Genomic DNA, 26,233 nt, shown 5'->3' with positions numbered 1-26,233 from the left:
ATTGTGTTGAGGAGCAAATCTCCAATCCAGCTTCCTGGTACAGCTCACAATAATTTGTAGACTGCATCTTCCTCTTGCTTCTTGAAATTAGATGCTTCGCTACGCTGAGCACCATTATCTTACACTTCAGCAGTTCCTGAAAATTATCATGTGGCCGTAAACAATAGCATTGAATCGGTCTGTTCGTTTTTAGGAACCGTATCAACTCTGGGAAGCTGCAGGTTCGGTAGTTATTTGACCTCTGACTAGAAATGTGTTGTTAATCAAATGGTACCAGACCACCAAGTCTTTGCTCTTGGCTAGACGACCCTTTTGCGTTCTTGAACCAGTTTTGAATCTTTTCCGTTTGTGCCCCCCCCCCAGTATATTATGCAACCCCATTTACTGAGCACGTGCCATTACATAGTAAATCACCATGCAAAAATAAGGCACGTGCGTCTGGGGGTGCAAATAATATGCACCCACTAATCGGGGGGGGGGGGGGGGGCACAAATGACAACAGATCCCGTTTTTTGAATTAGTGTTGAACGAGAATCAAGGAACTGATGTCACTCTCCCTAAAAGTTGCTTCTTGCTTGAATATGGGAGACTATTTATAGCGTTGTGAAGCGAGCTTGCAGCTAAGATATGCACTGAACCATTTCATCTCAAAACATAATTGCGTACCAGTTTTCCACGAACGTGCTTTTCTAAGTATTGATTGCAAACGAGAGCCATTCTGTGGACCGTAGTGGGTTATAAGTGAATTTCTTTTTAGATACATGATGTTGCGGAGTGTATCGAATGTTGCGACCAAGCTAGGTAGTGTATAGAATTGATCAATAGGACGTAGTAGGTTCACATGATTGTATTAATTGTTATGCTTAGCTGCCCGAAGAATTGCAGTGAAAAGTTACGTTCTACCAGCCTGCTGTATCAGATCTCACGAAGTCTCACAGAACTGTTTCATCTCAAATCATTCCCTTCTGTCCTCTCGATTCTCAAATGTCATGTCTCAACAGCGCTTGTCTGGTAGTTCAGCTTTATCAGGACCGGGAATTCTTAAAACTTCAACCATGACTGTGAATTTGATAGACGGTGTTGCTGTTGTGTCTTTAAATGTACCAGATAGCAAGGTATATCAACAATTTAAGTATCTATTTGTAGATGGGGATCTTTTCCGTTTGTGCCCCTCGGGAGAAGTTTGCACCTCCATTATAGAGCGCATGCCATTACGCAGTATGTCTTTATGTAAAAATTCGGCACGTGCTATTGGGGTGCAAAGAATATGCGCCCTCTAATCTGCGGGGCACAAACGAAAAATGACACGAAGATGGCTTAATGACTATGTGAATTATTTAATATAGATGAACGTTTTAAACGAAGCGGTCATTGAAGAGATGCCTCTGGTGTTGGACGCCATAGAGGGTAACGAGGATGTCAAGGGAGCTCTGATAATTTCTAGCAAGAAAGGGTCTTTCATTGCCGGAGCCGACATCAAAATGCTGGACAAGTGTGCAAATGCCGAGGAAGCAGAAACTATAGCTAAGCATGGACAGGTTAATATCTTACTGCTATGCTGCAAGAGATTAATGATGTTTATGCAGAATTAAAGACGGCCTTTTTCAGAGTCTAAACGACAGAATTGAGAGCTGTAGTAAGCCGGTGGTTGCTGCAATTGCTGGCCCTTGTCTCGGCGGAGGGCTGGAGGTCGCCTTAGCATGTCATTACAGAATAGCTTTAGATGATCCTAAAACAGCCCTAGGAGTTCCTGAGGTAAGATTGAAGTCTCTTTTTTGAGCTTTAAGATTTAAGTCTCTGACCTGTAAATTGGAAAATGTAAACAGAACGTTTTATGGACCTTGTTAAAAGTGATATGGCTGGTTTTCATTAAAAACTGTTTTTTCGAGAGAAGCAAAGCTTATAGATTTTTATCCCATATCAATCACCAAAAAATCTACAGATCAAAAATGGCCATGCCTTTATTTTTCTGCTGGTTAACTTTTGAGCTATAGCAACTTCTCATTTACCTTTTCATTTGTTTGACCATTTTGCAATATATATTCGAAGTTCTCAGTTATTTAAGTAGCGTATCTCTGTGAGGGCTCTTGGTTTGCCAACCAGTAATTACCAATTTGTGATGAGTCCTTTTTAATTGTATGTTTATGCAAGTATGAACTAAAAAAACCTACCACTTCCTTAAATTGCGTGGTAGTGTTTATCTTACGCTAGTTATAATCTACGTCGTTGTGTCACATTTATGCTTTAGGTCATGTTAGGACTGCTGCCTGGTGCTGGTGGCACCTTCAGAATTGCGAGGATTCCAGATATGACATTAGACAAGGCTTATGACCTTATGATGACAGGAAAGCAGCTTAACGCAACCAGAGCAAAGCGAATGAAATTAGTAGACGCTTTAGTCGACCCCCTGGGACCTGGATCACAGGAGCCAGGAATGAACACTATGGAATATCTTAAAAGTACTGGAATCAAGACAGTTCAAGGACTGATTAATGGTACGATCAAGAAGACAGTTTTTGATGGATCGAAAAACAGTATCCAGACAAAGTTGATGGGCTCTAATTTGGCTATCAAATACATTTCCAATGAAGCAACCAAAAAAATATCAAAACCTCCGGTCAACAACTACCCTGCGCCTTTTAAAATTATTGAAGTAAGTTAAAAGTGTCATAGTGGACCGATATGAGTTGATTGAGACTGAAAGTTTAAAAATTTAAGGAATATACTATGCTTTTGATGTGCAAGTTATTGTATGTTCGTGAAGAGTACGCGTTCTTAATGCTATAATCGTAGTCTTGGTGTTGTTGTAAACTAAATGGTTTGGACATGTTTAGCTATAAATAGCCGCCGTCAGCCTCTCAAACGGCTATTATTTAGGCGCTATCCTTTTTTACGACTCGAAGAGGAGTATTGGTTTTCTTAAGGTTTTTTACGACTCGAAGAGGAGTATTGGTTTTCTTAAGGTTTTTACGACTCGAAGAGGAGTATTGGAGAAGTCCTTTTTTTTAAATCAATTTTATTGGAGTGATTTTTGAAGCGGGAAATGAAACGCGTGAAAAAATTTGGAGTGATTTTGGCGCTGAACAAAAGTGAAGAGCGGAGCGAAAAGAGAGTGGCTTTTGTTCATACCGCTGTTTGAGAGAGCGAGAAATTGATGTGTGAAAAAATTTTCTCAAAGCGAGCGAAATCTTTTTGTTCACGTGCGGCATTTTAAAGCAGTTTTTTTTCCATTTCTTTTGGTGAAGAGGTTTGGTTATGGTTTTGTTTTAATTTTAAGCTGGTTTTGGTAGTTGTTTGAAGGTTTCTGGAAATTCATATGAATTTTATGATAATTCGGAGGTTTTTAATGTATTTTGCTGATTTTCGGGCTAATTTTTGCGTTTTTCTGACGATTATTTTGTTTTACTGGCTCAAATGGGCATTGATGAAACCCCTTCTACTTGAACAATATTTTGATGACAATTGGTTACAGTTTTGTGGGTAAGAATCATTTTTTTGTTGATAAATATGACAAAACATGGCAAAAATTTGAACTATTTTTCTTAATTTTTTGCAGTTTTTCGTTTCTTTCTATTTTTAGCTAAGTTTCTTTGCCTATTATGACTTGATTATTGTTTTGCGATCGTCTGGATACCATATTGGCCGAAGGGGATTTTTCTTTGGATTTAAGTGTTTTTGAAATATTAAAAAATTTAGTGAGAAAAATTAAAAAAATTTTCCAGTTTTTCAGTGAAAGCTGTTTTTAAGAACTTTTTTCATAATTTTAGCCTAAAGCATTTTTTTCAAAATTCACATAAGTGTTTCTTGTAAGTACTATTTGTTTTGATGAAGTTATTTTGGACGAGAAAGTTTTTTCGGGATCTCAATTTATAACAAAAGTTGATCAGATTTTTTATCATATTTTAACAGATTTGATTTTATTGTTTTTACTTTTTTGTTTCAAGGTAATCATGAATTAGTGAAGGCACGTTTTGTTTGATGAGTAGTTGGATGGCGTTTAATTGGATTTTCACTTCGAGTCCTTTCAGGAATTCTTCCGGCTATGTTTTTTTTTACAGGAAGTAGATTTGTTCACGCGGCATTTTGACCTAAAAGCGAAAGTGAGAAAAGCTGTCTTGGTGAACAGATTTTCGCTAAGTGAGAGAAGTTTTTTGATCATGCGCTGCGTTTAGTGAATGACTTTTTGACTTTGAAAAGTAGTTTTTGACTGAATTGCACATATAGATGACCGTTTTTAGCCGTTTTTTCGTAAATGGCTCAATTTTTTTTGCTTTTAATTTGGTTTCTTGTAGAAATAATTTTTATTCGATACTATATTGAAATGTCAACCTCGGAAATTGATACAACAGTGTTTTGCAGATTCTGAAAATGCGTTTCAAGTTGAAAAATGGCACATAATTCTTGATTTTTTAGTTAATTTTTGGCTTTTTTAATATTAATTTCTTCATTTTTGGATCTTTTAACCGTCGTTTTGTCAAAAATCAGTTAATATAGCAACTTCTCTTCGATAACTCCTATATTCAACGCCTCTTTCTACCTCAATGTAATTTTGTTTCGTAAAATTGTACATATGCTAATCCGATTTTGGTAGTTTTTTTCCGATTTTTGTCAGTTTTTCGTTGGTATTTTGGTTGTAATTGCTAGAAACAGTTTTTTGAGCAACATGAGGGACTTTAATTTTGTTTGAATAAAAATGAAATTTTTAGCTTTGGTCTGGCACATATTTTTATATTTGTTATTTTGATTTTTCAGTTGTTAAAAAATAAATGATTTCCAGCTTTTTCTTAGATTTTCGTCATTTCTCTGGTTTGCAATTCATTTCACTCAACTTAAGGCTAGTACTGAGAGTATCGAGAGTTTATTAAAAAGTCTTTGCAAAAATTTCCTTTACTATTTATTGCTTTTTTTCCCGGCCTTGGTATTGGTTTTAAACGATTTTTGGCCAACAGAAATTTTATTCTGTTGCTTATGTCTTTCCTTTGATTAATTTAATTTTTGAATTAATATGAAATCATGTCTAGAATATATACAACAAGAAAGAAGTATGCATTGTTTTTGTTTTAGTTGCAGTAATTTGAAATTGAATTGTTTTGGTCTTCTGTTTCTTGAATTTGAGCATTCATTTTCTAAGTTAGTTCATCGTTTCTAAGTTATTTTTTTATTATCTTCCATTTGCTTTCGCAATCTTTTTGAGATTAGAATCACGAATTATTGAAGGGTAATTGATAGCCCTATCAGCCTTCTCGGCCTAAGTTTTCTGACCATCCTAATTGTTTCGGACTTTTTTTAATGTTACCAAACGTTTTCAATATTATAAAATTTTGGTGCATTTTGTTTCTCTTGGTGACACTGGTTCAATTTTCACCAATTTTTAAATCAGACCTGGAAGGTATTGAGTTAATGTTTTAATACAAAAGGTAATGACCTCAGCTTCCTTTAGGGTTTTTTTGTGAAGTCTTGAGGCTTCGAGTCGCTTCCGGAATTCCGGCTATGTTTTACAATTCAAAGATTTTGAGTTGTATTAAGTGAAATTGGAGCAGTGATTTTGGTCACGTCGAAACAGGAAGTGGAGCGAAGAAGCGAGTGGTTTTGCAGCGTGGTTTTTTTCACTCTAATTTTAAAATAGAGTGAGAAAATGGCATTTGAACGAAATTTCGCTTTCTCGCTTGTGGTTTTTGTACGCATGTGGCAATTTCTCTCTAGTGTTTTTTGTTTACATACCGCATTTTGACTTTGATTTTCAGTTTTTTTAAATTCTTTTTATCTGATTTTTCTTGAAAATGGTTTTCCCAATTCACTCGTAGTCCGTTCCAGCTCTAGTTTTTGTTTAGTCAATGAAAATTTTTTGAATTGTTCGTCAGGACTTCTCCTGCTATGTTTTTTTTTAAATTTGCTTTACCTTTTGATTACGTTTTTCGTTTTAAATAAGTCACAACTTCCACGTTTGACTTCTGACTTACCTTACTCACTTTTTCAACTGAATGGTTTTAAAATCCATTCACTCATTGAATTACGCAATATATTGAAAAGTCAAGGTCAAAAGAGCAAAATCAAAAGAGACGGGATAAACCGATAAGGCCCGGTCATTAAGTCATTGAGAATTAGGTTATCAAAGTTCATTAGTGTGTTCACTAGCTGACATTGGTATCAACCTTACTAGCTTTCAGTTTAGTTATTGTTTAAAGTTCACGAGAGCATACGTTGTGATTCGCTTATCTCAAATTTTGAAAAGCTAGATGCGTAAAGTTGACGAAGACAGGTACATTGTTAACCACGTTAAAAAACGCTGTTTGTACAGAATATTATTGGATTTATATTGATTGCAAATAAATAAGTTCATGTTTTTGTAGTATCCACCATAGAATTGATTGTTCTAGTGTGTGAAAGAGTCGCTTCTCAGCACAGGCACTCCAGAGGATGTGAAAAAAGCCTCCCTTGCAAAAGAAGCCAAGTTCTTTGGTGAACTGGCGGCAACATCTGAGAGTACTGCTCTGATTGGACTGTTCAACGGACAGACTGAATGCAAGAAGAATAATTTTGGGACACCACAAAAAGAGCCAAAGTAGGATATTGATTGAACAATTTGATAAGAAATACTCTCTGCTTTTTTGTTCAACGCCCAAATAGACCTTATTTGATTTTTAAAACAAACTTAAATTTAATTTTAATTTAAGTGAGAAAATTGTGGTTAACTTTAACTTCATCTTCCAGTGGTTTTCATTTTGATGAAGGCAGTGAGTTGAGTGGGTATTTTTTGCTTCTATCGATGCCTCTTCAGCTTGTTTGATCAAAAAATTTAGGTGACAATCAGTTGAAATGGTGATTCTGTACCTGTTGAAAACTGGCTTGAAAACATGGAAAATATAAAGTAATGAGCTGGGTTTGCTGACAGATTTTATAGCTTTAATTAGTGTTTGTTTGGTTTTCTTTGTTCGGTAATTAGTGTATGTTTTCGTTTCCAGGAATATCGCAGTGATTGGTGCTGGCCTGATGGGTGCTGGAATAGCACAGGTCACAATAGACAAGGGCATCACAACTACGTTGAAAGACATCAGTACAAAGTCACTAGCAAAGGGCAATACAGATATCTACAAGGGACTCGACAAGAAAGTCAAGAGGAAGAAAATCACATCGTTAGAGAAATATTTGTTATTTGGTAGCCGCGATGTCATATCGAGTTCTAATGCTGTTTGCATCGTGGTTTTTTGCAACCTGAGTAATTTGGGTTATATTAGGATTTTTAATAAGTTGTGAATAAACTATTTGTGGAATAATTTGGAAGAGTGAATAGAAGAGATTAGTTTGATGTGTTATTATAGCTGCGAAGTTGTAAGCTGTGCGGAGCTGTATTGCGGTGCTCTTGGTTTTTTATGACTCGAAAAGGAGTCTTGGTTTTCTTAAAGTTTTTTTTAACGGAGGTACTATTCGTTCAGATGACGTTTTGATCTAAAAGCGAAAAAGTAAAATTGCCGTGTGAACTAATTTTTTCTGAGAGAGGGAAGTTTTTTGATCATGCGCTTCAATCACTGATTGACTTTTCGACTTTGAAAAGTATTTTTTGGCAATGACTAATGGAGATAACCATTTTAAGCCGTTTTTTCGTCCAATTGGCCCAGTTTTTTCGCTTATAATTTTGTTTTTTGTAGAAATAATTTTCAATAGAAGCTGTTTTAATATGTGACCGTCTGAAATTGATACCACAGTCTTTTTGAGAGTACAATAATGCGTTTTATTTTCTAAATGAGCACATATTTCCTAATATTAATTCATTTTTGGTTTTTTTTACTTTTTTCATTTTTGGATTTTAAATCAATTTTTTTTCAAAATTTTCAAAGCTCAGCGCATATGATAACCTACCTTTAATATTTCATGCATTAAATGCCTCTTTATAACGGGAGGTATTTTTGTTTTATAGAATTGTACACATGCTTGCCCGATTTTGGCAGTTTTTTGTCCAGTTTTTCTGTTTTTTGTTTATTTTTTAGATTTAATTACCAGAAAGTTTTTTGTGGACTCTAGGGGATCCTAATTTTCTTTTAATAAAAATTGAATAATTTTGTGGCGTTCAGTATTTGATTTCTTGCAAAATTCTGATCATAGGTGCAATTTTGAAATTTTTTCACAATTTTATTGCAAAATGCTTTGTATTCAATCTTTGAACTATGTTTGTGCATTGTAATCTATACAGAAAGATAGATATATAATTTTTTTGCTAAATAAGGAAATGTAATCGTTTTTCTACTTCATTTTTTATTTGATTTTTAACTTTCAAAAATCAGGAGCTAGTCTGTTTTTTCGTGTGCTTTTGTTTCTGTCCTTATTATCCGCGTTCTAGCTGAGACCTATAGTTCTAATGAGACCTATAGTTCTGAGCAGGTCTGAAATTATCAGTTTTTAAAAATGAATTTAGCTTTTTTCTAAGAGACTTTTGTTAAAGCTGCGAAGGCGTAAGCTGTGCTGAGCTATATTGCGGTGCTCTTGGTTTTTTATGACTCGAAAAGGAGTCTTGGTTTTCTTAAAGTTTTTTTTAACGGAGGTACTATTCGTTCAGATGACGTTTTGATCTAAAAGCGAAAAAGTAAAATTGCCGTGTGAACTAATTTTTTCTGAGAGAGGGAAGTTTTTTGATCATGCGCTTCAATCACTGATTGACTTTTCGACTTTGAAAAGTATTTTTTGGCAATGACTAATGGAGATAACCATTTTAAGCCGTTTTTTCGTCCAATTGGCCCAGTTTTTTCGCTTATAATTTTGTTTTTTGTAGAAATAATTTTCAATAGAAGCTGTTTTAATATGTGACCGTCTGAAATTGATACCACAGTCTTTTTGAGAGTACAATAATGCGTTTTATTTTCTAAATGAGCACATATTTCCTAATATTAATTCATTTTTGGTTTTTTTTTTACTTTTTTCATTTTTGGATTTTAAATCAATTTTTTTTCAAAATTTGCAAAGCTCAGCGCATATGATAACCTACCTTTAATATTTCATGCATTAAATGCCTCTTTATAACGGGAGGTATTTTTGTTTTATAGAATTGTACACATGCTTGCCCGATTTTGGCAGTTTTTTGTCCAGTTTTTCTGTTTTTTGTTTATTTTTTAGATTTAATTACCAGAAAGTTTTTTGTGGACTCTAGGGGATCCTAATTTTCTTTTAATAAAAATTGAATAATTTTGTGGCGTTCAGTATTTGATTTCTTGCAAAATTCTGATCATAGGTGCAATTTTGAAATTTTTTCACAATTTTATTGCAAAATGCTTTGTATTCAATCTTTGAACTATGTTTGTGCATTGTAATCTATACAGAAAGATAGATATATAATTTTTTTGCTAAATAAGGAAATGTAATCGTTTTTCTACTTCATTTTTTATTTGATTTTTAACTTTCAAAAATCAGGAGCTAGTCTGTTTTTTCGTGTGCTTTTGTTTCTGTCCTTATTATCCGCGTTCTAGCTGAGACCTATAGTTCTAATGAGACCTATAGTTCTGAGCAGGTCTGAAATTATCAGTTTTTAAAAATGAATTTAGCTTTTTTCTAAGAGACTTTTGTTAAAGCTGCGAAGGCGTAAGCTGTGCTGAGCTATATTGCGGTGCTCTTGGTTTTTTATGACTCGAAAAGGAGTCTTGGTTTTCTTAAAGTTTTTTTTAACGGAGGTACTATTCGTTCAGATGACGTTTTGATCTAAAAGCGAAAAAGTAAAATTGCCGTGTGAACTAATTTTTTCTGAGAGAGGGAAGTTTTTTGATCATGCGCTTCAATCACTGATTGACTTTTCGACTTTGAAAAGTATTTTTTGGCAATGACTAATGGAGATAACCATTTTAAGCCGTTTTTTCGTCCAATTGGCCCAGTTTTTTCGCTTATAATTTTGTTTTTTGTAGAAATAATTTTCAATAGAAGCTGTTTTAATATGTGACCGTCTGAAATTGATACCACAGTCTTTTTGAGAGTACAATAATGCGTTTTATTTTCTAAATGAGCACATATTTCCTAATATTAATTCATTTTTGGTTTTTTTTACTTTTTTCATTTTTGGATTTTAAATCAATTTTTTTTCAAAATTTTCAAAGCTCAGCGCATATGATAACCTACCTTTAATATTTCATGCATTAAATGCCTCTTTATAACGGGAGGTATTTTTGTTTTATAGAATTGTACACATGCTTGCCCGATTTTGGCAGTTTTTTGTCCAGTTTTTCTGTTTTTTGTTTATTTTTTAGATTTAATTACCAGAAAGTTTTTTGTGGACTCTAGGGGATCCTAATTTTCTTTTAATAAAAATTGAATAATTTTGTGGCGTTCAGTATTTGATTTCTTGCAAAATTCTGATCATAGGTGCAATTTTGAAATTTTTTCACAATTTTATTGCAAAATGCTTTGTATTCAATCTTTGAACTATGTTTGTGCATTGTAATCTATACAGAAAGATAGATATATAATTTTTTTGCTAAATAAGGAAATGTAATCGTTTTTCTACTTCATTTTTTATTTGATTTTTAACTTTCAAAAATCAGGAGCTAGTCTGTTTTTTCGTGTGCTTTTGTTTCTGTCCTTATTATCCGCGTTCTAGCTGAGACCTATAGTTCTAATGAGACCTATAGTTCTGAGCAGGTCTGAAATTATCAGTTTTTAAAAATGAATTTAGCTTTTTTCTAAGAGACTTTTGTTAAAGCTGCGAAGGCGTAAGCTGTGCTGAGCTATATTGCGGTGCTCTTGGTTTTTTACTTTTACTTTTACTCTTGGTTTTTTGTATTGGGGCGCTGTCATTTTTTTAAAGATCTGTTCGCACGTTTTCATGATTTTGAATACAAATTGGAGTAGTGATTTTGGTCACGCCGAAACAGGAAGTGGAGCGAAAAGCGAGTGGTTTTGCGTCGTGAAACTGTCTTGCTCTAATTTTAAAGTAGAGTCAGAAACGGTGTTTGAACAAAAATTTGCATTCTAGCTAGTGGTTTTTTGTTGACATGCTGCAATTTCACTTTGATTTTTACTGTTTTTAATTTTTGGATCGCGTTTTTTTTTTCTAAATGGTTTTCAAAATCCATTCATAGTTCATTCAAGGCCTAATTTTTTGTTTGAACCAAATTTCCATTTCTCGCTAGTTGTTTTTTGTTCACATGCGGTATTTTGACATTAATTTTCTGTTTTTTTAAGGTTTTTTTGGAAATGGTTTTGGCAATTCACTCATAGTTCGTTCTAGGTCTAGTTGTTTGTTTAGTCAACGAAAATTTTTAGAATTGCGTCAGAATTTTTCCTGCTATGTTTTTTTCGTTATCTGACGCTTTTTTGTTTTACATTAGTTCACACAGCAAAGCTGAAGAAGTCAAATTTTCTGTACGACTTTTTCATCTCAATAACGGCGTTTGCGCGCGTGACGTCATTTGTCACTCTCTTTAGCCTACGTTTTTAGCTCATTTGCGTGATTAAGTTTTGATCATACGTGACTTACCTCACTCAATAAAATCACTGCACTTAAGTTTAATTTGAATTAGTTTAAGGTCCAAGGAACTCATATGTGTAATAAAGGTCCCTAATGAAAAGGCTTCTGTGCCGTGAATTTTAACAACTTTCAAAATTTGTCACTAAATGTTTTTTACATAGCTTTTTGAGCGGCGTCGATAACTGTTTCAACTTATATCTGTTTCTGTTTCTATCTCGATTATACGGCTCGCAAGTCTATTCTTTTGCAGCTATTCCGGCAATCTGCCGGCTATGTTACTTCGTTTCGAAGCTTACCAGAGTAAGTAACAATTTTTGCATGGAGAGCAAAAATTTTTGTTCAGGTTTTGGCTCAGGTATTTTTCTGTGGGCATCGTAAAGCTCCGGCGAATTTTGTGGACGTTATTGTAGCCGATTTTGTGCTCTTTACATGTTTTCCGATTGTATGTGGCTTTGGTAATGATTGCTGATTCTTTTATGTGTTTCAGTAAATAGTAGGGTAGTTTTAGTTTTAGAATTATGTGCAATTTCAGTTGCGCCTGATTATAACCATAGTTTGATGTTCCCAGCATGTTTTTAAAGGTTTGCATTTACGTTTCTTAGCATTTTTGCTAAAGACCTCAATTGATTACTTTGCCTAGAAATGAAATTTAAGAGTCGTTGCGAAAATCAGGCGTCTGAAAAAATGTTTTCTAGATATCTGTGATAGCTAAGATGCTAGTTTCGAGTCTTACTGTAGCGAGTTCTTTGCGAGAATAATTTTTTGATCTGGAATAAGTTTTCTTGAGAGTAATTATATATTATCTTTTGCAACGCAATTGGAGTGATACAAAGATTACTTATGATTTCCCTTGAATTGAGAAATATGTATTTGGCTAATAGCCCCAAAGCAAAAGGGGGATTATTTTTGGTCGCGCTGCGTTTTTTGTTGTTTTAATCGCACTTCTATCTTTGTAGACTTTTTAACTAGGATTTATCAACTGTCTACTTTGCCAGGTAATGCTTTGTTCGATATAGTTGGCCTGCGCCTATTAGTTTTACATACAGCTGACTTGTTCCCAACTTAATATTTTTTTTCTTATCGAAATGTTCCGACATTCTTCATTCGTTTGTTCAGATGTGAATCATTCGCACTAAGAAAGCCCTGCCTTTTCCGGGTGCTTTCAAAAATCAGAAAGCTTTCTAAGTTTGTCTTTTTTTTATTGTTTTGTTTCCTTACTGAAAAGTCTATTGTTAACTTTTCTGAAAATTGTCTCCACTGGTTACTTTTAACTGCGCATGTTTATATTTACGACCACTTGTTCAAGTTTTCTGCATATTTTTTTTAGTAATCTGATTTAACATGAGCTGATTTTTTGCAAACCTGCGTTGTGATTAAACGATTTTTGAGTATTCTTCACCGTCTAGCGTCAGATCAATAGCCGCAAAGTGATAGTGAGGCTATTATTGGTCTCGTTTTTCTAATTCGTTGTCTTCTTCGGTTTTTGCGTTAATCATTTAATCGGAGGCCTCGAATTTTGTGCAATGAGCTTATTTAGCGACTTGCTTCATTCATCAAATTGTTTGTGCAAGACATCTTATTGCATTGTATTTGGGTTGATATTTCATTTGTGCGTGCGTGGATTACCTCACTCAATAAAATGACCTCTGTGCGCACTTATTAATTCTAAATTGAGGACGTAATTTTTACTTGAGCTTGAATAGAGTTCAGCCAAGCTGGTTAATTATAAGGCTATATTGCATGGAGAGAATTGTCTGAAACATAATATGATAATACTGCTAAAACTTTTGATCAGAATATGATTTTCTGCCTTAATAATTATGGGAGTGGATTTGAAACACGAAATGCCCCCACGTGCTTAAAATTTGTAGTGTCGTTTGACTGCTGAACAATTTTGTAGAGTGGAGTAACTGTTCTGTTTTATTGTTTTAATAAGGAGGTGAATGGAAGGAAGCCTATAGATCACAAGAGTTTTCTGTTAACAATTGATTCTGCATTTTTTGGTATGAAGACTTTTGGTTTTTCTATTTGAATTTTTTTGTTGCCAAAAATTGAGATGTTTTAGAGCCTAAGAAGGTTTAGATAGTTTAAGCAGTTCTTATAGCTGCGAAGCTGTAAGCTGAGCGTAGCTATATTGCGGTGCTCTTGGTTTTTTTTTCGTCGTCTGACGCTTTATTTTCGTTTTACATTTGTTCTCGAACATTCTGTCTCGTCACTGCTTAAATGGCTTTTTCGCGCTTGATTTCACGCTTTCTGCGTGACCTAAATTGCGGTTATTCAGAAACGGAATCTGTTCCTAAAACAAAGTTGATTGGAAAACAGATTGTATGGTCCGACAGCCGAGAGGTTAAGGCGACTGGCTGTTAATCCGGAGATCGCCGGTTCGAGACGCGACAGGGAAACTTTTTTTGCACCCAAAAACAACCTCCTTTGAAATAAACTTGTAAGTTTTATAGGCGGCGGCGATAACTATTATCAGCTCACTTCTGTATCTTTTTCCATCTGTATTTTACGGCACGCAAGTCTATTTCGCAGCTATTCCGGCAATCTGCCGGCTATGTTATATAAATTGTCTCAATTGCATGAGAGAAAGTCTCAATGCTATATGTTTTTGTATTAAGTGATGAATTCAAATAATTTTTCTAATTTTTAGCACAATTTGGTTTGTGGCTAATTTTTCCATTGTTTTGTTTGTTTTCTTTTCTTTTACAGATTGCTTTTTGTTGTTGCTGGAAGCTTGGCTGGTGGATGATATTTGTGTCAAAGGCTACGATTCCGCTGAAGACGCTATTCGAATAGGTTCCAGAATTCCTGGGAAATGTTCTTATTTCGTTTTACCGTTTTTAAGTCAAGATAACACGTCACTTCAACGTTTGATTTCTGACTTACCTCGCTCACTCATTGTTTGAACTGAATGGAATTTAGAATTAGTTCCTCAAATTTACGCAGATACAATCCGGGTCGAAAAGCGAAATCAAAAGAAACGGGATACACCAATAAAGCCTGTGAACTAAGACTTAATGTAAGACATTTTATCAAAGGTCCTTAGAGTATGATGCTAACTGTTATTAATTGCTCTTGATCGAAGTTCATAGCAATTATTGTAAACGTGTGTGTCTTTTTTATGCAAATTTTTCTATTGAAAATTTTGGGCTTTTCTTCTAGAACATTCTTTGACTTCTCAAGTGACTTCAAGTGACGCTTTCGTTCATCATTTTTGAGTGATCTCTAGTGCTCCGAAGTTGCTAATATAAAATCGGTTGCAGCACAGTAATAATAAGTGACTCATAGCGCAGTGGCTAGTGCGGGTGGACATGGATCGAGAGGTCAGTGGTTCGAAGCCCGGTGGAATTCAAGAGCAATTCTTCCGACATTGGTGGGTTTATGTTTAGTATTGAGCTCATTATCCTCCAATTTACAGCGTGGATTTTCCATACTTATCGAATCTGATGAAACTGCGGACCAATTTTGAACACTTTTTGGCATTTAGAAAGAAATTAGGCAATTGTCAATTTTCGTCTTGTCTCGAACTATGCCATCCAAACGTCGGTGAGTGGGGTCAACAGTGTTTTTGCGGTCAAGCTGCTGATTATGTTTTTTCTATGCTCGTTTAATCTCTCAGCCATTTTTGAATCGTTTCCATCAATTTTTCAGTTGAGGATAATCAGGCATATTTCAATTTAACCATCGCCTGTTCAATGAAAAAGTTGTTTGGGTGCTCTGAAACATTTTATCCGAAAGTTTTTAAAAATTAGAGTGAACGTTTTGCGGGTTTAAAGTCAGTATGGGGAAGTCAGTTGATTTGATGTGACAAGTTTTTCACAAGCTGTTGCAAGAAATTGTGTTCTTCGACTAATCTTCTGATAGTATGTGGCTGCAACGCTGTAGTTGCTTCCCTCGGAAATCTGCGGGTTGTTTTTAAGGGCTTCAAATCTTTAACATGAGCATCAGTGGGATTCTGATTTGCAAGGAATTAATCCACTGTATCCATTAGCGTGAAAGTTTTGCTACTGTTGCCTTCACTTTAAAAAAAATCTTGTCGCTTATTATTAGCCATAATTTACCTTAAAATGTAAGTATTTTTTGCTGAAATTTTGATAGTTGTCGAAAATTTGGTAGTTGTGATATACAACATCTATCAATTCTAAACTGCTAATTTGAATTTACAATGAAGTGTTCTAAATGTTGAAATAGTGTCTCTTTAATCTTGACTTTAGGTTCGAGCGAGACCAGATAATGGCAAAGCTGAATTTGACAACAGACTGGGAAGGATTCAAGGAGGCAGACGTGGTTGTAGAGGCGGTGTTTGAGGAACTGAGTCTGAAACACAAGGTGCTCAAAGAGACAGAGGCAAACACACCTGATCACTGTGTGTTCGCATCCAACACTTCTGCTCTGCCAATCGCCAAAATAGCTGAAGCCAGTTCCAGACCTGAAAAAGTTGGTGTTGATTGTAGATATCCTTAGATCGCAAACTTTGGAGCTAAAGGTGAAGCATAATTACGGGCTCTTTGTAGGCGAAGAACTTTATTTTAATGGTAACCGAAATTGACGTGCACAGTTTGTAGATGTATAGAGTAAGAATAAACTGGAACCATTTTCTCATTAAGAGTTTATCTAAGTCTGAAACCAGAAATGTTATGAACTGTGAATGCAACAGAAATCCAATCTGTTTTTATGTACTGTATCTGTTTTTAGGTAGTTGGGATGCACTACTTTTCACCTGTGGACAAGATGCAATTGCTAGAAATCATCACTTACGACAAGACTTCACAAGATACTGCCGCCACTGCTGTCTCCCTTGGCCTCAAACAGGGCAAAGTTGTCATCGTAGTCAAGGTAACACAATTAAATTATCCAATGGATCTGTGGCACATTTTGCAGTGCATTTGACTCACTTTTGAAACTAGTTTTAGCTCGCTGTATCTTAATACGTATACCGAAGACTATCTTTCCCTCTTTTTCATTCTATTCTTACAACCAATATTTTTCTGCAACAAGTAAATTAAAGTTATAACCATGCGGTTAAATACACTTGCAACAAAACAATACTCCAAATCATTCAAGCACAAATTTAAAGTCATCAATCAATTTTGTTTAGAAATCACTTTATATAAATTTCTGCGAATTGTTTTCTTAAAAATAAAAACTTTAAAAGCTCCCACGTTATCATTCAAAGGTATTTTTTGGGAAGAAAGCAATTCGAAGAAATTCAAAGGGATATTTTTGAGCTTGACCTTACAGTTAGACACAAATGAAAGTTGCTGGCGCACCTTCGAAATTTATGACCACACCCAACTTCTCTAGTTTTTCCTGATATGATGGTTATATTCTCAGTATTCTGTAGTATGTTTAATTTCCCAGCATCCCTTTTTAGTTCATTGCTGTATCTTGTGTTTGTCGATCCTTTAAAATACAATTCTAGTCCAGGGATATGTTTTCTAGGACGGCCCGGGATTCTACACCACTCGTATTTTGGCCCCCTTCATGTCGGAGTCACTTCGACTGCTGCAAGAGGGAGTTTCTGTTGAGAAATTAGACAAGTTGTCCAAAGTGATGGGTCTGCCTGTGGGTTGTATTACTCTAATAGACGAAGTGGGTGTAGATGTGGCCATGCATGTTTCAGAGGACCTGGGTTAGTTAGTAGTTAAGAATAAAAAGGAAACTTTCAGTTGTGAAAAATTTCACAAGCGCAGACTAGTTTTGCTGCGTTCTTCCCTCAATTGTGATGAGAAAAGCGTTGATGCATTCTCTTGCATGGCCTCAGCCGTACTTCAATCGTTGATTTATTACTAACTACCTGTTTTAATCAATAAATTAACAATCAACTTTTAGTTCCTTTGCATATTTCTCTTTATTCAGTTTTTATTTTCTAATTGGGGCAATTTTCACCGATGTCTAAGCTGCAGTAAACATTTATCATAGATATTTGATCATAGCTCCGAAGCTTTAAGCTAAGTGGAGCTATATTGCGGTGGTCTTGGTTTTAACAATTCAAAGAATATGAATATTATTGGGGCGCTGTCTTTTTTTAAAGTTGGGTTCACACGCTTTCAAACAGGAAGAGGAGCGAAAAAGCGAGTGGTTTTGCGTCGTGAAATTTTTCGCTCTCATTTTAAAGTAGAGCGAGAACGGTGTTTGAATAGAAATTCGTTTGCTCGAGTGTGGCTTTTTGTTCACATGCACCATTTGACTTTGATGTTTGCTGTTTTTTAATTTTTAGTATTGGATTTTTTATGAATGGTTTTACAATCCATTCATAGTCCATTCTTGTTCAGGTTTTTTGTTTAGTAAATGAAAATTTTTGAATTGTTTCGGACTGTTCCTGCTATGTTTTAAGTTCGTCGTCTGTCTGAGACTCTTTTTTCGTTTTACATTTGTTCACACAGCAAAGCTAAGTCAAATTTAATGAATGACTTCTTCCTCTTACTAACGGCATTCGCACAAGTGGTGTCATTTCTCACTAACTCTTTAGGTCAAGAGTTTTTATAGCTGCGAAGCTGTGAGCGGAGCTATATTGCGGTGCTCTTGGTTTTTTTTACAATTCAAAGAATTTGAATTGTATCGGGGCGCTGTCTTTTTTTAAGATCTTCACACTTTCATGATTATTGAAGTCAAATTGGAGTAGTGATTTTGGTCACGCCGAAACAGGAAATGGAGCGAAAAAGCTAGTGGTTTTGCGGCGTGATTTTTTTTCGCTCTAATTTTAAAGTAGAGTGAGAAAACAAAATTTCGGTTTCTCGGTAGTGGTTTTTTGTTCACATGCGGCAATTTCATTCTGATTTTTACTGTTTTTTCGTTTTTTTTGGATCGGAATTTTTTTCTAAATGGTTTTACCAATCCATTCATAGTCCGTTCTAGGTCTAGTTTTCTGTTTAGTCAATGAAAACTCTTTGAATTGTACGTCAGGACTTGTCCTGCTATGTTTTTTGTTTCGTCTGACGCTCTTTTTTCGTTTTACATTTGTTCACACCTCAAAGCTGAAAAGTCAATTTTTCTGAATGACTTCTTCCTCTCACTAACTGCTTTTGCGCGCGTGACGTCATTTCTCTCTCTCTCTCTCTCTATCAAAAGTTTTTTGCGTGATTAGATTTTGATCATAAGTGACTTACCTCACTCAATGACTTTGGCACTTTAAAATTCAAGTTTATTTTGAATTAGTTCAAGGTCAAAGGAACTCATATGTGTAAAAAATGTCCCTAATGAAAAGGCGTCTGCGCAATGCATTTAAGCAAGCTCTATTAATTTATCGTTTTTAATTGCTCTCAAACGAAGTTTGTAGCAATTATATTAGTCCTGTTGGTCTTTTTTTAATGCGATTTTTCGCTTGACTGATTTTTCGTCTGACGCTTTTGACTTTTAGTCCTCAAAAATGGGATAAACAGGTAGCGCCCAGCGGGCATTAAGTGCTCTTATACTTAAGCCTAAGGTGTGAAGGGCGGTTCTTAGAGGTTGAGACACCCCCCCCCCCCCCCCCCCCCCCTGTTGACCCCCATCCCCTCTATTGCCTCCACTCCCACCACGCTGTTGCCCCACCCCAACCCAGTGTTGCTCCCCATCAGCACCCGGTGCACCCCCCCCCCGTGGCTAGCTACTGACGAAGCCAACCGTTCGCCGGTTGTTTGAGAGCAATTCGCCCGACGCTAGTCGGTTATGTTTAATTTTTTACATAGCTTTTTGAGCGGCGTCGATAAATTTTTCAGCTTATATTGGCATCTGTTTCTATCTCTATCATACGGCACGCAAGTCTTTTCTTTCGCAGCTATTCCGGCAATCTGCCGGCTATGTTTAGGTTATTTGCGTGATTAGATTTGATCATACGTTTGGGACTTACCTTACTCAATAAATTACTTTGGCTGCGCTTTAAATTTAAAACTTGTTTAATTTTAATTTGTTCTAAAGGTAAATTTGTTACTACAGGTAAAAGAAACTCATATGTGTAATATAAGTCCCTGTAAAAGTGGATTCTGTGCAATGAATTTTAACCAGCTTTATTAATTTATCGCTGGATGTTTTTACATAGCTTTTTGAGCAGTGCCATTAACTTTCTCAACTATCTGTATTGGTTTCTGTCTATATTGTACCGCACGCAAGTCTATTTCGCAGCTATTCCTGCGATCTGCCGGCTATGTTTGTGCAATGTCATGGAAAGGTGGGAACAGGATAACCAGATCACGGATATTTCAGACTAAATTTTAAGCTAAACTTTTTTCAGTCAATTACTGTGGTAATCAATTTTATAGTTGTGGGAGACTTTAAATTTACTCCTGAGCATTTGTTTTTTTCCAACCATGAAATTGATTTAAAAGATTGTTCTAATCCTCAGGTTTTTTGGGGGCTAGGAATTTTATAGCACCCTATCTTTTTGTCATTTTGAGCCGATTGATATTAATTTTTTTTCAATTTTGGTTTTAAGAAAAATTGATGCTCAAACTTTTCAAATTTTTCAACATTTTTGTGTGTTTAACATATAATGTGCCGTCTCTTTGCATTTTATGTACGTTGTACTTAAGTTCTTTTTGTAAAATTGAAGTAGTGACAACAATGATAATCAGAGTAGTTATGATTTCTGGGGGGAAATGGAGGCAGAAAGTGTTCCAAATTTTTCACTTATTCAATCTTCTTCTACGCTTATGTGCTGAAATAATCCTAAATACCTTTTTAAATACAAGATATAAAGAAGCAACTATCTTGTGAAAATGCTAGTGGAGTTTACGCGATTATCACGTAGCTTGAAAAAAAGCGTTAGAATAGGAGACCAAAACATTCAAATTTCAAGTCAGAAAAAAAATCATTTTTAAATTTTGGGTTTTACGAGTCCCTGATAGCGTCTGTAATTTGGGAAAGATCCAATAAATCTAAAGGAATTTTAGGGAGACTTTCAGTTAGTTTTTTTTTACTGAACAAAGAACAAATTTTTTGTACTAAAATTTGTAATCGAAAATTTTTATGAACATCTGTCACTCAAAAAGTTTCATTGCGTTGCTATTTGTCTGAAATGGAATGCAATGGTAACTTCCTTTGTAAAAAAAAAAATTGGACCACTTTGCTTTCAGTTCATTTTCACCCGCACTTTTATAACCATGATAAAGTTTTAGGCGTCAATTGTAAAATTTAAATTGGTCTGAATTCATTATTAATAGCTTAGCTGCACTATTACTTCAGATGGATGTTTTTCGCTCGTTTTTTAAATATGAATCACACAAATCTGATCTGGTTTAATCTAATTTTGCCGGTTGATGTGCGGGATAACCTGAAGGGATGGGATATTTTGTCGAAAAACTAAATCAAAAATGAAGCGGGCTAAGTCCATTGAGCCCAATTTTAGATTGTGCGTTGCTTCAACTGTTTTTGTTAGACATGGTTATCAGGTCTAATCCTATTTTGTATTTATGTTGAGCCTTTCTTTTATCTTTTGAGAGAAGGAGCAACGCTAAATACCAAATCGAATAATTGATCAATTTTGTTTTAATGTCTGTTCTTCGCTTCCTTCAATTCCAATTGGGGTCACAATATTCAGTCTGCTTTTTTTGGTCAATCTGATGGGTATGTTCTTGTTCAAGAGAAAAGCAATAGTTGTTTGATTTGAACTCAAAACTTTTGGAAGCCTTCGATTTAGAACTTTAAAGGCAAATGTTTTTTATTTAATTTGTGGGATGTTGAAATCCAATAGATAGCTTAAATAAGCATCTAAGTTTAAAAGACTGTGGTTTGCGGACTTTTGCTTTTACAAAAATATTCAGTCTGTACATCTCAAAAATTTTTGCCTTTATCAATAATAGGTTTGAAGTTGGTTGAAAATTAGGTTTGAGCATCGGATTATTGGTTAATTCTGTGATTAAAAATATAAAGATATACGCTTTGGTTTCAACTTTTAATGTGTTTCGCTAGATCAATTGTTATACTTTTTAGGGAGTCATCTCTTTTTAATAGCCGCGAAGCGATAGCGGCTATTAAGGACATCGTGGTTTTCTACAATTCAAAGAATTTGAATCGTATTGGGGCGCTGTCTTTTTTTAGATCTGTTCACACATTTTCATGCTTTTTGAAGTCAAATTGGAGTAGTGATTTTGGTCACGCTGAAACAGGAAATGAGCGAAAAGGCGAGTGGAGTATTAGAGTCTTGAGTTTTTTATTTCGAATATTAATTTTGTTAAAGCTCTTGGGGCTTTCTCCTTATAGAGCGTATGTGTCTCATAAAAGTGACAGTCCGAATCTAACACAAAAAGTTTAGTGGTCTAATAAAGGACTGGTGGTCAATCTGTCTGTCTTATTGATTTAGTTGTTTCAATTAGCATTTCTGTTCCAGTTACATAAGTATTAATTCTGATATTAATAATTAATAATTTCTACCAGTCATCCAGAACCGTGGTATTTATTTCTCAAAACCGTGCTATTTCTTTCTCCAGAACCGTGGATTTTACAGGCGGAAAATCACCGCAGAATTAATAAAATATGACTGTGACAGAGCCTTATTGGGCCTTCACACGTTTCCAAGCAATGATGTGGTTGTTTGAAATGATCAGTTACATGTTCTGCAAGCAAAAATTTCTAAGACCAAGCCTCGCCGTTAATAATTTAGTTTGCTGCGCCAAACCGAATTTATATTATAACTTGGAATCCTAATGGGACCTTTAACCGTTTTAAGAGATGATACGGGTCTTCAAAATGGCCTGTTATATGTTCTGTAAATCTGCAAAAATTGCTAACTCATTTTCAGGAGCCGCATTCAAAGAACGATTTGAAGGTGGAAACTCAGCTATCTTACGAGACATGGTAGATGCCAATTTCATGGGCAGAAAATCGGGCAAGGGATTCTTCATTTTTGGAGGCGGAAAATCAAAATCTAGAAAAGTGAACGGTGAGGTCTCAGGCATACTGAGAAAGTACAAAACGGATTCCAAATCATCCCTAACTGATGAAGATATCAAAGATAGATTGCTGCTGCGATTTGTGAATGAAGCCATTTACTGTTTGCAAGAGGACATTTTGAGGAATCCGATCGAGGGAGATATTGGAGCTGTGTTTGGTCTGGGATTCCCGCCGTTTTTGGGAGGTGAGATCAATTAACCTGATGTCTTTGATATCTGTTTTACATACAGCGTGAGCGATGTAGGATTCGGTGAAAAAGTCTTTATTATATATTATAATTGTAACCAAAAAGATTTGTATTGAAAGAAAATAGTTTCTTAGTATTTATGTGTTTTTTCAAAATGATGTGAACTGTCCAAAAACACAATCGCTATAATTAAACTCAAAAGATTTTACAATTGATAAGCTCCTGCGACCAGCAGGCTCGAAACAAATTCCAGCAAGGTTTTGTTTAAATAGTTTCTTTTAATTACGGCGCGTGTTTGCAGGTCCATTCAGATATGTAGACATGGCTGGAGCCTCAACAGTCGCTGACAAGCTGAAAAAGTACGAGCAACTTTACGGTGCTTCTTTCACGCCTGCCAAATTGCTGTTAGAACACGCCAAAGACCCATCCAAAAAATTCCATCCCCGATAAGCTGGATATTTGTTCAGAGGATAAGATTTTTAACAGGACTTCAAGAAATTGCCGAAACTCACCCAAACGCATACTGAAGCTCACGGATAGATAACTGGTTAATAGTATTTAACTTGAAATAAATTGTAAAAAGACAAATCAAGTTTGAAAATTCTTTGTGACTGAATTTATTGTTGAGACGTTTACATTTTGAATGCTTTAAATTAAAATCGTGCTTGTATGCACGTTTACAAAAGTAAATGTTCAAATATCGAAATTTGATAGTAACCTACCTCTTTTTGAGGAGCAATTAAGTCAAATCCTTATTTGGCTGAAATTCCTTTTTTGTGAGCTGACAGAAAATTGAGAGAATTTTAATTGCCTTGAGTTCTAGAAAAATGACAGTAATTACGAGAAAATCCCGACATAAGTTTGAAAATAGAGACCGCGAAAAATTGAGTGGCACCTGAAATCTGTTCAATTGATCATGCTTCCATCGTTTTAAGGAAGTTTTTGCATTGTAAATTCAGAAGCGTCATTAATAGCCGCCGTCAGCCTCTCAACGGCTATTGTTTAGGCTCTCCTGTTTAAAATGCCCTTTACCTTTTGATCACGTTTTTCGTTTCATATAAGGCACGATTTTCACGTTTGGCATCTGAATTACCTCACTCACTGTTTCAACTGAATGGATTTTGAATTCTTTTACTTATTGAATTACGTAATGTTGTGAATACGGTCAAGTCAAAGCAAAATCATAAGAAACGGGATAAACATATAAAGCCCGGTCATGAAGTCATGGTGCATTAGGTTATCAAAGTTCATTAAAGCGATTGCTAACTGGCATTAGTATTATGCTTAATAGCCTTCATTTTAGAAGCCAAAGTAAAGTAGGAGTGTTTTTAAAATCTAACCGAATGTGTAGAATTTGCACATCAAATAAGAGAGAACAGTTTGACACTTAGAAAAATGCTTAATTTCTATCTCTTAATTTTTTCTTTTCTTTTTCAATCCCAATGTGCGTCAAGCGGTTCAATGGTGGCCATTTTTTGGTATTTTACCGGGTATGTTTGAATATGTAAAAATATTCCTCAAAAACAGGTATTTTAATGTCATTTTGCAATTTCAACGTTTACTTTTGTTAACGAGCGTAAAAGGATTAGTTGTTTTGATTCTTCTAACGACGTCAACAATTTTTTATTATCCATTAGAGACAAAATTGAGAGCGTTTTTCTTATGGCCTAATATTAGATGAAGTTGGGCCTTGCATTTTAGTTATTAATTGCCCGCAAATAAATATTTTAGCAATTATATGAGTCCGTTGGTCTTCTTTTATGCGATTTTTCGTTTGATAGATTATTTTCTGACCCCTTCTTTGACTTTTCGTCCTCAAAAAAGAATGAAAAGGTGACACACAGAGGGCGATTCTCCGAGACTGTTTTGGAGATGGGAAATTCATTGTGAAGAGCAGTACTTGGAATTCGACACCCCACTTACTACTTACCCCCCCCCCCTCATGCCGCTCGCCAGACGTTTGAGAGCAATTCGCCTGACATTAATCGGTTACTTTCGTAGCTGTAAGCTAAGCAAAACTATATTCTGGTACTCTAAGATTTTTCAACAACTCAAAGTACTTGTATTGGGGCTTTGTATTTTTTATTACTCGAAGAGGAATTTTGATAATCTATTTTCTATTAGGCGACTGGTTCTGAAACAGAATGTGCATGTCAGTGGCAGTTTGAGCGGATTTTCCTTAAGTATATAAAACGGTAAATATACTTTTAGCGGCAGTTTCAAGCTACTTGTTTTCATTTTACCGTTCGTACCTTTTGCCAAGTTTTGTATCCTTCGTCAAATGTTGAAATTAGTTTTTCAATTGATTTGGTTACCATACGAGCTTTTATTAACTGTTTTTGTACAATTATTAACAAGAAAAATAGGTTTCGAGTTATTCAACTCAGTTGCCAACTTTTTTTTTACATTTTTTGTGCATGTAAAATGTGATCAATGAGATCTGAATGAATGAAGAACCAATTATCGGACAACTTACAATAATATTAAAAAATGGAGCATGCAAAACTGCTGGTTGAACCCTCCGGTAGACAAACTTGCAAACTTATTCTGAACAAAATTAAAACCAAGTTATATCGAATAAAATTTTTAAAATGTTTTCAGGGCAACTCAGTCAGTTTTGGGTCGTCACATTTTTTTTGAAGTGCGCCTCTTTTATTATAGTACAGTTTATTTGAAGAAATATACGTTATTTTTAATTGCTCTCAAACGAAGTTTGTAGCAATTATATTAGTCCTGTCGGTATTCTTTTTATGCGATTTTTGGGTTGACTGATTTTTCGTCTGACGCTTTTCAGTTTTCGTCCTGAAAAACGGGATAAACAGGTAGCACCCAAAGGGCACTAAGTTCTCTTAGAGTTTTTCAGCTCTGTTTCACCTCAAACTGTTTTGGAGACTTATACTTATGTTGTGAAGTGCGGTTCTTAGAGGTTGACGACACCCCCACTGTTGACCCCCCCTCTAATTGGCACCACCCCTACGCGCTGTTGCCCCCCACCTCACTGTTGCCCACCGCCATCACCATCAGACCCCCGTTGTAAGCCCCCGCCTCCCGTGGCTACTGACAAACAACCGATCGCTAAAAACGCAATTTTATACTAATTTTCACACATTTTTCCAAGCTTTTTGAAAATTTTCGTCGTTTTTTTAGTTTTTCTGCCCTAGGTGTCAAGGAACCTCCTCTAGGGTTTTATATTATGTTACTGCATAGTTTCTAGTGGTAGTGCAATGGTTTCAACTTTTTAACATCTTGAATTTCAGCATTTTTTTGACAAAAGGTGCAAACTTTTCCAATTTTTTCGCCATTTATTTTTTTATTATCCACTTCTTTCCGGACGCAGGGGCCAGAAAACGTCCTTAAGGGTTTGATTCTAAGTTACTGAAACATTTTTATTTGCCATCTAATAGCTTTCAATTTTTTAATATGACAAATTTCATTTTTTTTTATAAAACTTGCATTTTTCTCAGGTTTTTGTTGGTTTTTAGGTTTCTCCAGCCTGAAGACTCAAGAAACATCCTCTAGGGTTCAAAAGTAGGTATTGTATAATTTCTAAATGTAATGAATTGTTTTTTCAGATTTCAACACCACGAATTTTAGCATTTTTTCTGACAAAACTTGCAATTTTTAAATTTTTTTAAAACACTTATTGTCAGTTTATTATCGCTACTGTCAGTTTATTTGTCATAATTGTCATTTATTCAGGTTTTTCAGCCTAACAGAAAATCTCCGTTATG

The 26,233-nt window shown here is 35.2% G+C and overlaps 1 protein-coding gene across 2 annotated transcripts in view; it reads left to right on the top strand.

Moving 5' to 3' along the window:
- The window catches only part of LOC142353106 (trifunctional enzyme subunit alpha, mitochondrial-like), a 249,227-nt gene extending 226,090 nt beyond the window's left edge, over window positions 1-23,137 (top strand). The window contains exons 2-13 of one of the 2 annotated variants that reach the window (XM_075405311.1): window positions 759-801; window positions 868-1,115; window positions 1,347-1,538; window positions 1,609-1,755; window positions 2,249-2,653; window positions 6,378-6,562; window positions 6,963-7,133; window positions 15,661-15,883; window positions 16,142-16,282; window positions 16,889-17,078; window positions 22,164-22,499; window positions 22,804-23,137. In XM_075405311.1, the coding sequence (XP_075261426.1) occupies window positions 762-801; window positions 868-1,115; window positions 1,347-1,538; window positions 1,609-1,755; window positions 2,249-2,653; window positions 6,378-6,562; window positions 6,963-7,133; window positions 15,661-15,883; window positions 16,142-16,282; window positions 16,889-17,078; window positions 22,164-22,499; window positions 22,804-22,952 (2,427 nt within the window). In that variant the 5' untranslated portion in view covers window positions 759-761 and the 3' untranslated portion in view covers window positions 22,953-23,137. Of the gene's footprint in view, window positions 1-754; window positions 802-867; window positions 1,116-1,346; window positions 1,539-1,608; window positions 1,756-2,248; window positions 2,654-6,377; window positions 6,563-6,962; window positions 7,134-15,660; window positions 15,884-16,141; window positions 16,283-16,888; window positions 17,079-22,163; window positions 22,500-22,803 lie in introns of both variants that reach the window. The other variant, XM_075405312.1, reaches the window with a different exon arrangement.
- Window positions 23,138-26,233: the final 3,096 nt, after the last annotated feature.

The sequence above is a fragment of the Convolutriloba macropyga genome, chromosome 14, assembly GCF_964194025.1.
Source record: "Convolutriloba macropyga chromosome 14, txConMacr16.3, whole genome shotgun sequence".
NCBI lineage: Eukaryota > Metazoa > Xenacoelomorpha > Acoela > Convolutidae > Convolutriloba > Convolutriloba macropyga.
Note: the sequence above shows the minus strand (reverse complement) of the source record. Positions and strands in the feature narration are given on the sequence as shown.